The sequence below is a fragment of the Calidris pugnax genome, unplaced genomic scaffold, assembly GCF_001431845.1.
Source record: "Calidris pugnax isolate Ruff unplaced genomic scaffold, ASM143184v1 scaffold49, whole genome shotgun sequence".
Classification (NCBI taxonomy): domain Eukaryota; kingdom Metazoa; phylum Chordata; class Aves; order Charadriiformes; family Scolopacidae; genus Calidris; species Calidris pugnax.
In genome coordinates this window covers 3870159-3883596 of record NW_015090798.1, presented here as the reverse complement: position 1 = coordinate 3883596, position 13438 = coordinate 3870159, and the positions used below count along the sequence as shown (strand labels likewise).

The window sequence follows — 13438 nt, the reverse complement described above, 5'->3', positions numbered from 1 at the left end:
ATTTTATACTATATATCATCTGCCAGAGTGCCAGTAATAAATGTCTATTTTCTGTATTTCTGGTTTTTCACATAAGTAATATAAGGAGTCAGCTTACATGCCAGTTGCTGGACTTTCATAGTAGCTGTAGTTGTCTATACAGAGGGTGCAGATAACAGAATTCAAAACGGGGATCCAAAGGCATGATTTTAATTTTATTTTTTTTTTCCTCTTTATGACTCAGTTAATTTTTAAGTTATTTTTTGCAAAATATATAGTCTGAAGACATGATGCAATTTTAAAATGTCACTTAACACTGGCCCTTTCATAATGAGGATGTATTAATTAATTATTTTGCTCATTGATGTTCTGTGTGGAACACCTGAAATACCTGAGGCAAAGGAAATACCCGTGTGGGGATGGGTGACTCTCTTGGCTGTTGTAGCGGTAGAACAGGATAATGGCTATTGAAAGGATGGGCGGCTTTTGCCCCTATTTAGTTCCCCATTGGCAACTGAATGATTTTTTTTTTGACAAATGGGGAGCTGCTGTAAGTCTGGGCTCCTCTTGTAGTTGTTGAGCCCGTTTGGTGGCTCACCTTAACGTTTTCCACTTGGCTTTCTCTGTCCTGCTCCTTCTGTTGCACCTTCTGGCTGTGCCCTGGCTTCGGCATGAACTGGTGCAGACTGGGACACTTCATCTTCCTTTCCAGAATTACTCTTAGTGCTCTTTGTCCAGGGTTTGCCAGAATGATTTTTTTTCCCAGTACCTTTAGTGGACTTTGTAGTAAAAGCTGATTTATCACACGCTGGGCAGCGTTTCTCCTAGTACTTACACCAACAGAACTGGGAGTGTGTAGAGATCTACACACTGGTGTAGTCTACAGCAGTAAGAAGTTCTGGGAGGGAATAGGCACCTTTTTTTTTCTCCAGTTTTTTTCTCTGCTACTGTTGTTTTGAGTGAACCTCATGAAATCATTTCACTTCTCTCTGCTTCAGGTGCCCCATCTACAAAATGTGGGCGATAGGTGGATTTTGTAAAGCGTGAGATTTAGAGCTGTAACACGCTCTGCTGTGCTGCTCTGAAACTCGGTGAAGGCAGTGGAATGATGTTGCTTGGCTTCAGACAGGGCTATATTTAAGTCAATTGTTGCAGTTAGTTTTGAAATATCTGGCTTCCATCTGCTTAGAGATGAACGCTACCTTCCAGCAATCGTAACTTACCCGGGCTGTTCTCCCTTAGATCTAACACAAATTAGAGATTCAAGTAGACCTCTGTCATGGGTGCATCTTGCTACTTCTCAATTACTGTACCTTACCAGTATAAATAAACATGAATCCTGCTGAGGAGGTAGAAAATTTGATTTAGTTTAAAACAAACAAATCTTTGGCAAGCAGCTAATCAAGAGAAAAGGAAAAAGGAAAGAGAAGAAACTTAAAAAGCTCCAGATATGCTGCATCATAACTTCCTGTGTTAGAAATTTTAGACTTTTCTAAACCGAGGTTGAATTTATTTTCTTTCTAAAGTGAGCATTGTGATCATAATTAAATTCATTAATGAAATTATTTATTAATAAACATAAATAAATCAGAACTGAAAAATAAATATCCATAAACAGAACATGGCAAAATCTTAATAATCCAGTTGCCTGTGTAAGAGCTGCAGATGTAGATTAAATTCTATTAACTCCTTTATCCAAAGTCTATCAGCAATTTTACTTCAAAAAAATATGTATTGAATCATGCCAGTTTATTCCCTGTGCAAATAAGTAGAGGTTAGGGGGCAGCAGAGAAAGGAAAGCCCTGATGCTATGAAGTCAGTGGTAAAATTTGTATTATTTCTAGCATTCTCTGCTCCTTTTCTTACTCCTTTTGATGTATGGGTCTCTTCTGTGTTATTCTTTTCTTTCTTGAGGAACTCAACTCATTTATTGTTCAGGCACAAGAATGTCCTCTCTCTCTCCTTGTACTCTTTCTACACTTCCATAAATTTAGAATTCTTTGCTCTCTGCATTTGGGAGTTTTTTATTTTCTTCCGAGCCCATTCTTGTGTTGCCAGAACTGATTCATGACCAAGTACCTCCAGATATAAAAGAGTGGCCCAAAGATTGGGGAGTATTAAGGTGTTACACAGGGCAGGTGGCTTTTCCTCATGAGAAGCAGTGTGCTATCATCTCAGGAGTTAGTTGTAGAAAGGATGCACAGTGGAAAGGGAACAGAAGTTATGACTGGGCTAAAAGCCATCAGGTATTATTGGTTCAATATCTAGAGTTAGTCTCCATGTGAAAATAAGTTTGAAAAACCTAGGAAAAAGCAATGAGGAAAAAAAACAACCAACCCATATTTTAATCTGTCAAAACCATATGTGCAGCAATGCCCTCTGATCGTGCAGGCAGCTTGTATTTTGGCAGAGGTGGAGGCATATTGGCAGGATGCTGAGGAGGCTTGTTTCCGAAGCCTGTGCTCATGCTCCGTGGTGGAAGGCTGTTTAAGTGGCAGCACCTTCAGTCTTCCACACACCACCTTTGCTTCAGGTCAGCCACAAGCCTGGGCTGGCGTTTCCCTGTATGGATTCCTGAATTCCTATCTAGACTTACAGCTATATGCAGGTGGCTTGACTTCAAAAGGTACTGGGATATTCTTCTTCTTTTCCTTTTCTTCTTTCCCCCTCTCCAGTTACTGGAGCTTAAGTGTTTTTTTTGTGGCTTGGGGTTTTAATTTTGAGCAGTCATGCTTGAAAATTATGGATATTTCCTGTTAGAGAGTAAGAAAAATATTTTTCTCACTCATTTCTTCATTTATTGATACTTTTGATTGTGATCCCTTTGCTAACTGAGCAAATGTTGGCACAGTTCAGTTTGATCTTGACTTGATTTATTTCACTGGGTCCCCATTTTGTTTTAGAATGGGTCCTCATCAAACATAAGGATGATATGCCACCAAGACTTACTTAACTTTATAATGCTAACCAGATCACAGTGGAGACACGTTCATCATGAAACTTCAGGAGCAACTGCAGGGCAGGACAGTCTGCTTAGGGCTCTGTTGAAACTGGGATCCAACCCCCAACCAAGGCAGATCACAGTGATTAGCCAAGAAGACTGAGGACCCCTTTTTCCTTCTGATACACCCCAGGAAATTTCTGAGTTATGTGGGCTTTTTCTCCAGCAGCTCATTAGACCGTGCAGCATATACTTTCCAAGGCCTGACATCAGAAATTATTAGCACATTTCCAGTGAACAGTTCTTGGTTCCCCGTTGACATGGTGCACCAGGGCTGGGAGGTTAAATTGTCTGATGAGCAGCCTGGTGTTCTGGATCTTTTGACATGGTGCACCAGGGCTGGGAGGTTAAACTGTCTGATGAGCAGCCCTGTGTTCTGATCTTTGGAGAGGGAACTGCTGGAGAGGGCCCAGCAGAGGGCTACGAAGATGATGAGGGGACTAGAACATCTCTCTGATGAGGAAAGGCTGAGGGACTTGGGTCTGTTTAGTCTGGAGAAGAGAAGGCTGAGGGGGGATCTGATCAATGCCTATAAATACTTAAAGGGTGGGTGTCAGGAGGATGGGGCCAGTCTTTTTTCAGTGGTGCCCAGTGACAGGACAAGAGGGAACGGGCACAAATGTGAACTTAGGAAGTTCCACCTAAACATGAGGAGGAACTTCTTTCCTTTGAGGGTGGCAGAGCCCTGGAAGAGGCTGCCCAGAGAGGTGGTGGAGTCTCCTTCTCTGGAGACATTCCAAACCCACCTGGACACGTTCCTGTGGGACCTGCTCTGGGTGGACCTGCTCTGGCAGGGGGGTTGGCCTAAATGATCTCCAGAGGTCCTTTCCAACTCCATATCATTCTGTGATCTCTGCTACGCTCCCTCCTGCCACGATTCTGACTTGGAGTCACATCCTCCCTGCAACTCATTTACTGTGTGCACTGGCTGCTGCCAGGAGGTATAACACAATCAGCTTTTATACCCGAGTAGAGAACTACTATTAACATTGCTGCTTTTCATTTCTAAGTGCTGACAGCCTCCATGAGACAAGTATCAGGAGTCCCTGTCCCAGAGAGCTTACAGACATAAGAAGATAAATGCGCTGTGAGGCCACTGCAGCGGAAAGAAACACATGGTTTCAAAGAAAATAAATTGCTCTACAACAGGAAGGCAGGAGAAAGGTGGTTTCATAAATGAGTGCTTGGCTTCTCTAAAGTCTAAAACCGGAGTCAGCCTATAATGGAGTGCATTTCCACTAATGAAGGATCCAATGTATGTTGTATATTTAGTTTGGATTTTTTTTGGTCATTGTTCATCTTGATGGCCATGATCCCAGGCACTCTAACTTTTGCTGTATGAGTTGCTGAAAATCTATCAAACGGATTACCAAAATCTTGAGGTTTACTGGTCCATCATTATTTTTCTAGCAGTCATCCTGGAATATGGCTGAACCATTTCAGTCCTCAGTTAGCCACATAGCAACACTTGACAATTATGTGTCATGTTTGTTCTTTTTGTTTTATCCAGTTTTTGGGATTCTTCCTTTTGCCATTCATACTTTCCCACAGATTATACTTGTTCTTCTTTAATACAGAATCTAAAGAAATTTTTTCTTGCTGTTACTACATCAGAATCTTAAGCCTTAATGACTTTCTCCATCCGTAACACTTCTATTTTTTAAACTCTGCCCAACCATTCCCATTGCACTTTCAAAGATTTTTTCCACATCTGCCTATTCAAGTGGTTGGTTTTTTTGCAAGGAGGAAAGAGCAAGATTATGAAGAAGGAGCTTTGGATGAACTGAAAGCAGACAAACATGTTTGGCCTGAGGGAGTGGGTTGGACTCTTCTTCCTTCCTTTTTTTTTCAAAAGCAATGAACTTCACTTAAAGCCTATGATGCAGAATAAATCATCTGCACTTTTGGGAGGGAAATATGAACAGTATCTTCTAGAGTTTCCTGCAGGTTCCCTCTGCCCATGTTAAATTGAAAACAAAAGCTTTTCCTGCCGTTCTCTAGGTTTCCAAGTCATATATCATCTCCTCTAACAAGTGCAGTAAAAAGCATACTTAATATGCACATATGGACTTCTGCGTGTAACTTATTATAAAATAAAGGTCTTTAACATTTAGAGGTATGTTGTAATCTTGTTAGGCTTGTATAGCTCTTATTATTAATGGGAATAAAAGGCAGGTGTCTCTGTGAATACAAATACGTTCTTCATAGTTACTTTAAATAAACCAAAGTTAAGCAAGACAAAGACAGTGCTGTGTGAATCCTGTGTTCTCCAGTATCTCGTGCCATCGTGGCTCTCTGCTTAAAAAAATACTTGAACACATCTCCTCATGTGTGCACACTGGAGGACATATGGTTCATTTCAGCTTTAAATTTGAATTTCCTTAATTTTGCAGGTTTAACTTATTCCCTTAATGCTAGTTTAACAGGCCTTTTTTTAATTGTTCGGTTTTGTTTTATTACAGTTGCCTTAAAGGGGTATTAGAGATATAAAGGTTATTAGAGGGATAGGAGAAGGAAAAATTGCACAGGCATGCACACAGACTTATGGAAGAGCGTGCAATAGTTATTTCCATCACACTGCAATATAACAATCTCCATGTCAGTGAGTGAAACATTATGTTTTTTCAGTCGAGATGTATTATCTCAGCTAAAGTATATTAGACAGTCTGCTATGTTATGTTCTGCTCCATCTGGTCAGTCATTTAGGTTCAATAGCAAGTATCAATGGAATTGTTTCTTATCAAGTGTTTCAGTGCGGTTAAATCCTTGATTTGGTAAAACAGTCTGAAAAAGTAATTACTGTGCATATGCAGATTTTCCTGGTTTTGAAGTTTATGGCACCCAACCATACTGAGAGTAAGCAGAATTAGGATGGGGGAAATGGAAGAAATGCAGCTTTCTGTTGCTTGTACTCTGCAGTCCCCAGTTTGCAGGCGCCCTACCCAAATTCCTCTGTCAGGAGGGTCACGCTCTGGACTGGGACACACTGGAGACAGAGATAAAAAGCAGCAGCTGTCTGTAAAGTACCCCTCTTCCCTAAATTTATGGCCACCCATGAGCACAGTCATCCTTCTTTTAGCCATGGTAGCTTCTCCAAACTGCTCTGCTGTGGCAGAGAACAAGGGCAGCTTTTGGACCACACGCTTTGGAAGGCACAACATGGGAAAATCTGTCCCACCAGGGTTATGGAAGGCTACCAAGGCAGTCACCTTGTTTCCTTATATGATCAAAAGAGGCAGTACTTTCAATCATCTAAATGAGATACTTACCTGATCCCATTGATTAAGGAGAGCATATACATACTTTGGAAGAGCAACCAGGGACTCCGCTGGGCTGACCGGGGAGCTAAAGGACCCGGGTGGTTCCAGTGGTCACTTCTTGTGCCATACCTTAGTGTGTAGGGCTTTTGGGTAGGAGTGTTTGATTCCTGGGTCTCTGTTTTCTGGACCTTTAAACTCTCTTTCATTTCTCAAGAGCTTAGATTAACTGGATCTGAGCCCTCCTGAGATTTGTGAGGCCGGGAAAAGAGTCAGCAAAAATAGGTGACTGAGTGTGCTAGTGAAAAGGAGCTTCTATTTGGAGGAAAACGTACCAGTTTCAGCTTCCTGCTGCAGGATTTTTTTTATTTATTTTGCATTAAACAGTTCCTGGGAGCAGAGTGCTCTCCTGGGAACAGGGAGCCAAGATTTTCCCCCCCATAACTAAGAGTTCTGGTGGTCCCTTTATCTCAAGTGAGTGCTCAAACAAGTAAAGAAGAGGCATCAGGATCATTTCTGTTTCTACGCGCATTTTGGTCAGATCTATTGTATGTGGTCCAAGAATGACTAGTGCTTTTTGCCTCTGTGGGGACTCATGGCAAAGATAGATTTTGTGCTATATCTGAATTGTAACACTGTAAGCTACCTGTCTCTTCGGGCGAGGATGTTTCTGAGCAGGAATGCAAGTCTATATTTAGGTCCCTAGAGCCTTTTGCATCACACAGTTGAGGTGCCATTAGCCTTTAGGCACCTCCAGGTTACGATAGTCATGAATTCTCAGCAGTCAGTATAGCTCCTTCGGCATCTGGCACCTAAATTCTGTGCGTATCTCAGGTGCCAAAGCCTGATGGTTTAAACTGACATTGCTCCCCTGACTGACAGGTCAACGCCAGCTGAGAATGCGGTGGTGGAGTTGGTGGTGGTTCGATTTAGGGGACAAACATGTGGGTGTGCAAGGGATGAGCAGCAGGGCCAGGGTTCTTCAGGCCAGGGGCAATCTGAGACAGGAAGGCTGAGCACCCAAGCCATGTGTAGCTGGTGCTTCTTTGCCCTGATTACCTTAAGGTCAGTCTTCTGAAGAGCTCTTTTTGCCTTTTGCTTTGCTCACAGCTCACTAAAGGGCTTTACCCTCAGTAGAGTGTTCATCCAAAAACTCATAAAGTGACTTTCACGGGGTTTCCTGGTCCTTCTGTCGTTCTGCTGAGCATTTCCACTCAGGAAGGAAGGATATGAACCGTGACTCGGTTGTTTTAAAAGTATCTTTGGTGCTTTGCTCCAGGTGTCAGAGGAACATGTAAATCCTGTAAAAATCAGGGACTTCAGTCAGGGATTTTTTTCCAAAGAAGCTGGAAGGTAATGGTGACCACAGGATATATTTTATTTTGCTGCCTCCCCTCCCAATATTTATTTTAATAAAGGTAATCTTTTTGACCCCCAGCAATTTTCCCTCTATTTTAAGGTATGGATTATGGGGGAACAGTTGATTGCAGGATGAATCAGCTATTGACTCATCTGAGTTCATAATGCTATGTCCGTAACATGCCTTGTTATGTCTGTGGTACGTTTATGCAATTATTGTGTGACTTTATGCTCCTCCACAACCGAGATGGGTTTTTCCCAGTGTTGAATAGGTGGCAAGAGAAGGGGAGCTCCTGGTTTGGAAGAGTCTTGGAGGGGAAGGGGTGGAAGGGAAGAAGGGGCAGTAGGGTGCAAAGGGGGCTGTCTGATGGTGTGTAGCAGTGACAGCGAGCAGTGAAACCTTCCAGGAGCACACAACCTAACAAATGTGTAACTTAAATACCTTAGATGCTTTCCAGGAGAGAACTATTTCACTTACCAGCAAGATGCAGTAGGTCTTCTGCTAGTGACTATTACCATAATTATGCGTCCTCTGCATATCCATGTGTGTGCATTTGCATGCCTATATGTGTAGGTTCATATCTAGTACACCTTTGTTAAAAATATGCCTTTCCTGGTTGCTGTTTCTCAACAGGAAGAACGCCGTGTGATTTATCTGGGTAAAATCAGACCTGACACAACCCGAACAGAACTGAGGGACCGGTTTGAAGTTTTTGGTGAAATCGAGGAGTGCACAGTAAATTTGCGGGATGATGGGTAAGAACTTTGGAGATTACTTCTTGTTTGGCAGCTGCCATATGTAAAAAAATACGGCAGTGAGATTACTGCTATGGGAGTTACCAATGTAAGCGCAGTGACAGATGACATGCTGAGTTCAAAACCTTATTTATTTTCTTTCATCCTTATTTATTAATCTTGCTAGTTGAGATTTCCTGTCCCAGAAATAAGTATTTAGCCGCATGACAGGACAATCATGCTGATAAATGGATGCAGTACTTCTGGCATTTCCACTGCTGGATCTCCTGCAAGTTCTTGCTTTCAGGAAGGGGTTAGGCCAACGCGCGTTAACTCTTCTCAGCTTTTGTTCACAACTGTATTTCTCGGTTGCAGAGACAGCTATGGTTTCATCACCTACCGCTACACTTGTGACGCCTTTGCTGCTCTTGAAAATGGATACACTTTACGCAGGTCAAATGAACCTGACTTTGAGCTGTACTTCTGTGGACGCAAGCAATTTTGCAAGTCTAACTATGCAGACCTAGGTAGGTGTTCAGGTGTTTTGCTCTATGTGAATTAAAGTACGTAACTGGCACCTTCTAACTCAGGAGAATTTTGGGTTTGCTTCCTTTTTTGTTTGCTGCTTATATTATTTAAACGATTGGGAGGGTTTAAAGGAAGTGTTTTTTCACTTGCTGCAGGAAGTTTAAAAGTCTACTAATCTGAGCTCCAATCTGAGCTGGCTTCTTTCAGATATTTCAGAGTGCAAAAATTCTTTTAAAGCCCATTTTCATCATTATCAAAATAAGTGCCCAATATTCAGTAATACCTTTCCATATGGAAGTGACAGCACCATAGAAACCTCCTGCACTCTTTACTGTTCATCACTAGGCTATGACTGCTGGGTTCTAATATCGGATTTATTTATATGAGCGATAAACAGAGAAAAAAGTAGATGCCTCACCCCAGGAAATGCATTATGATTTTGACTTTGCCATGAGTTGTGCAGTAGACATGTAGAACTTGCTGGAGACACTTCTTAAACACAAATAGTTTCTCAGGTTTGAAAGCTTAGAAGGACTTGTGATAAAATCTGACCCTTAGCATAGCAAAGGCCACAGATCTCAACTGGTGGTTCTCAAATCATGCGTGAGCATCTATTATGTATGAAGGTGTCTTTTTGCAGGGACTTCTGGAGAGCTTAGCAAATCTCTTGGTGTCTGCTGTCCCACAGATGTGGGGTAGTATGGTGTCTGCTGTCCCACAGATGTGGGGTAGATGCATGTCTCCAGCCCCAGCTATGCTGTGATAACTCCAGTACCAAGTGTGCACACCAGCTGCGATGGCACATCTGGGTCTGTCCTAGTCCTGCCTGGGCAAAAATGCATGGTTCTGTCCTATGCACACCATCATCAAAGCCATCAGCAGGAATACTGATCTTAAATGTATGCATAAAGAGACCGTGCAGACTACCAAAACATCCTCTGTAATATTGTAATATATTATAAACTCACCTCTAATTTAATTACCTTCTAAAATGTGAAGTATTCATTAAATGTTAAACCTTTCCTAATACCTGTATAAATAGACTAAAGGTATGGGAGATACTCTTTTCTGAATAACATAGCAAGGGACGTTTTGCCGTTGAATCTATATTAATCAGATATTGTATTTTTTATGAATAAATGACCACAGTCATTAAAATCTCTCATAACCCTGCAACACAGCACTAATGAAATCTTGTATGTGCTGCCCTCAGCTTTGTACAATGCAGGAAGTGAATACAGATATATTTTTTTCTAACCAATTGATGTCTTTTCAGAATAAATGATAAAGATGATACGCATTGTTCACAATGAATATGCTATAATTCACTTCAGTGGCTAAACAGATAATGTAAAGCTAAGAAAAGGCAATTGACTGCTGAAGAGATATAGGGTTGATGTTGAAAATATAAAAGGTAGCAAGGCATTTGTCGAAATGCAGGCTGATAAAAACAGTAAAAACAGATTGAAGTCTTGACTTGATTTGACTTATCTTCAGCGGTGGAAGCCAGGGTCGTCTCTGTATCTCAGAAAATCTGGGGTTTCAAATAAATTGTCTGAAGGGAACCCTCTGGAACATTATTCATCCCTGGGAGTATTCCCTGGCAGGTCTCTCCATGCTGAGTGGGATTCCCAGAGTATCTGCAAGCAGGGTATTCTCGCTTTGTCCTGCTGACAGCTTGAGCTGCTGTGCTTCAGACTGCCTTCCTTCTGTTTTGCAGAGTATCTGATGGAGCTACGTAAGGAAATGGCAGGATGAACTTTAAAATTCATGAGCTAGTACAAGGACAGAGAGAATTAATCAGCTTTGGGTTGAGTACAGAAGAAAGAAAACACTTGAAAATAGTAGTCAGAAGTTTAACACCTCTCCTCTGTGAGAAGATATTGTCTTAACAGAACTTGTAATGAACATTTAATGCACAGTGTGTCTTATAGCGGTAGATGGGGAGTTCTGATTAATTCAACACATGAAATGGTAGGGAAAAGGCACTCTCTTAAAGGAGCTGTGACACAGGAACTGGGGAGAGTCAGTGCCTGAGCAAGGATGACTCCAGAAGGAAACTCAGTGCTCGCAGCCACCGCAATAATTGCCCTGTTGGAGCTGTGTGGCCACAGTTGTACAATCCTTCCTCTGTGTGAGGGACAGACAGACGTCTGTGTCTCAGCAACTGGCAAAGCTGGAGCAGGTATCACCAGTCACAGGAGCAGGACCATTATTGCTGCTGTGACTTGAGCACGTAAGCTGCAAAAAGCTGAGGAACCCCCCTGAGATGGCTTGTAGGGTGGTGCAGAGACCCTGCCCTGAATCTCTCACACTCTAAACACGCAAACTCCCCCAAAAAATCAGAGTGGCAGCAAAACCAGAGCGGCAGGGATGTGTAGTGATTTGGACAAGACCCCAGACAGGGCAGGTAGAAGCAGCAGTGTCCCCTGCGTGATGCCCCAGCTCTCTGCAGAACCATCCTGCTACCTTCCTCAGGAGAAGTCAGTCTTGGGTAGCACTAAAACAGCAATTGCCAAACAGTGTTGGAGTTTTGGGTAAAGCATCTGCCAAGGTTATCTGGATGGCTTTGAGACCTGTACGTAGCAGTGTGCGTGTGGTCAAGACCTTGGAGAAACTGTTGGCTTTTCCTCCTCTATATGTTTATGGTTCTCCCCCACTGCCGATGAGGTGTACCATGTTTGTTGAGTCTTTCTTCTTACCTTACATCTTTATTACGGACAGAAAGCTCTGTCCATATCTGAAGCTTCTCTGATGACCATTTCTGGGCTTTTATGATCCCGTAAAGTTGTGGTTGTAAGTAGATTGTTTCTGGCAGTGCTTCGTTTGTACAGAGAAAATAATGTAAGTACTTGCTAGTGCTTCTCGAACCTTGTCTAAACTTGCGTCCTTTGGGTTTCAGATTCAAACTCAGATGATTTTGATCCTGCTTCCACTAAAAGCAAATACGACTCCATGGATTTTGATAGTTTACTGAAAGAGGCCCAGCGGAGCCTGCGTAGGTAACATGCGTGGCGCCCGAGGCAAGCAGAGGGGTGGCCAATACCTCACGGACATCACGTCCTTCCCTAACGGACAATGAACAGCTCAACTCAGCTTTTAGGAATTTCTCCTACTTTACAATCTCTCTGTTCGAAACCCTGGTTTACATGAAGAGAGCTGCTGGCGGGGCGGAGGGGCAGGACGGGCTGCCCGGGGAAGTGCACACACGCGTGTGTGTGTATGTGTGTGTGTCCATGGGTGTCAGCTTTGCTTTGGCAACGGGGGGGAGCGCCATGCACACCACGAGACGTGGCAGCAGTTCCACAGAGATACACCTGCAACCATGAACTGCCAGACCTGTACATACTGCATTTTAACAAAAAGAAAACAAAAGAACAAAAACAAACAAAGAAAACTATTGAGAACTACGGCTGCTGATGTCTGGGAATCAGACACTGCATTATTATTTTTTTTTTTTTTTAAATGAAGCTTCTTCTCACAACACGGTGATAATATGACAATCCAGAAGAAACCACAGGTCCCAGAAGCCTCCAGTCTGCTTTAGCTTTGTTTTAAGATTTTTATTTGTTTTTTTTATTTTTTTGGTTGGATTTTTTCCTTTTTTTTTTTTTTTTTTTTTTTTAAATGAAGCTTCTTCTCACAACACGGTGATAATATGACAATCCAGAAGAAACCACAGGTCCCAGAAGCCTCCAGTCTGCTTTAGCTTTGTTTTAAGATTTTTATTTGTTTTTTTATTTTTTCGGTTGGGTTTTTTCTTTTTTTTTTTTGGTCCTTGCAGAAGAGAAAACGAAAGGCTCAAGCTTCCCTAACATTTGGAAGTTTTCATCTTTTAATTCTGACACCCATGTAAATGTCTACAACGTTGATCTTCCACAGCAAAATTTTCAAAGCCTTGTTAATGGTCAAATGTGCAGCTTGTTCAGCAATTTATTCTAACGAGCGGACGTGGTGTTACATTATTAATGAGAGTTGGAGATAACTATCTGGGTGTGTGCGCAGATAGTTTATTTGCTACATTCTCTAAAGTAGTTGAGTATTTACAAATGTTAAATGGAGTATTTTTATTTATGTACATACTGTATGACGATGTTCTTTTTTGTTACAGCTATGCACTGTAAATGCAGCCTTCTTTTCAAAACCTGCTGAATTTTTCTTAATCAAGAATACTCAAATGTAATTATATGAGGTGAAACAATTATTGTACACTAACATATGTAGAAAGCTGAACTTACGCCTATATATATTTGATTGTAAAAAAAAAACAAAAAAGAGAGAAGAGCGCGTGGGTGAGGGCGTGCGTGTGTCTCCGTGTGCGCGCGTGTGTCTGAGTGCAAAATACGCTTTACACACATTCATCCCTTCTTTGGTGAGCTTATATAAGAATTTTGTCGAGAATTATCCTAGCCCAAAAGGTATTAACCACTTCTGCAGTATTTTTCCACATTTTTCTCATTGCTTGATTTTCTTTTGCCGTTTTATACACTGAATTTGTTAGAGGAATGAAATTTTCTCATCTAAATTTTTCTAGGAGATACCATAATTTTATGTAAAGTCTCTCAAATGGATAATCATT

At 41.8% G+C, this 13438-nt stretch overlaps 1 protein-coding gene across 4 annotated transcripts in view; it reads left to right on the top strand.

Annotated features, from left to right (window-relative positions):
• PPARGC1A (peroxisome proliferator-activated receptor gamma, coactivator 1 alpha) overlaps nt 1–12046 on the top strand; it is a 432535-nt gene extending 420489 nt beyond the window's left edge. For all 4 annotated transcript variants that reach the window (XM_014937103.1, XM_014937104.1, XM_014937105.1 and 1 more), the window contains 3 exons: nt 8231–8352; nt 8707–8858; nt 11762–12046. In XM_014937103.1, coding sequence (XP_014792589.1) covers nt 8231–8352; nt 8707–8858; nt 11762–11865 — 378 coding nt within the window. In that variant the 3' untranslated portion in view covers nt 11866–12046. The remainder of the gene's footprint in view (nt 1–8230; nt 8353–8706; nt 8859–11761) is intronic.
• Nucleotides 12047–13438: the final 1392 nt, after the last annotated feature.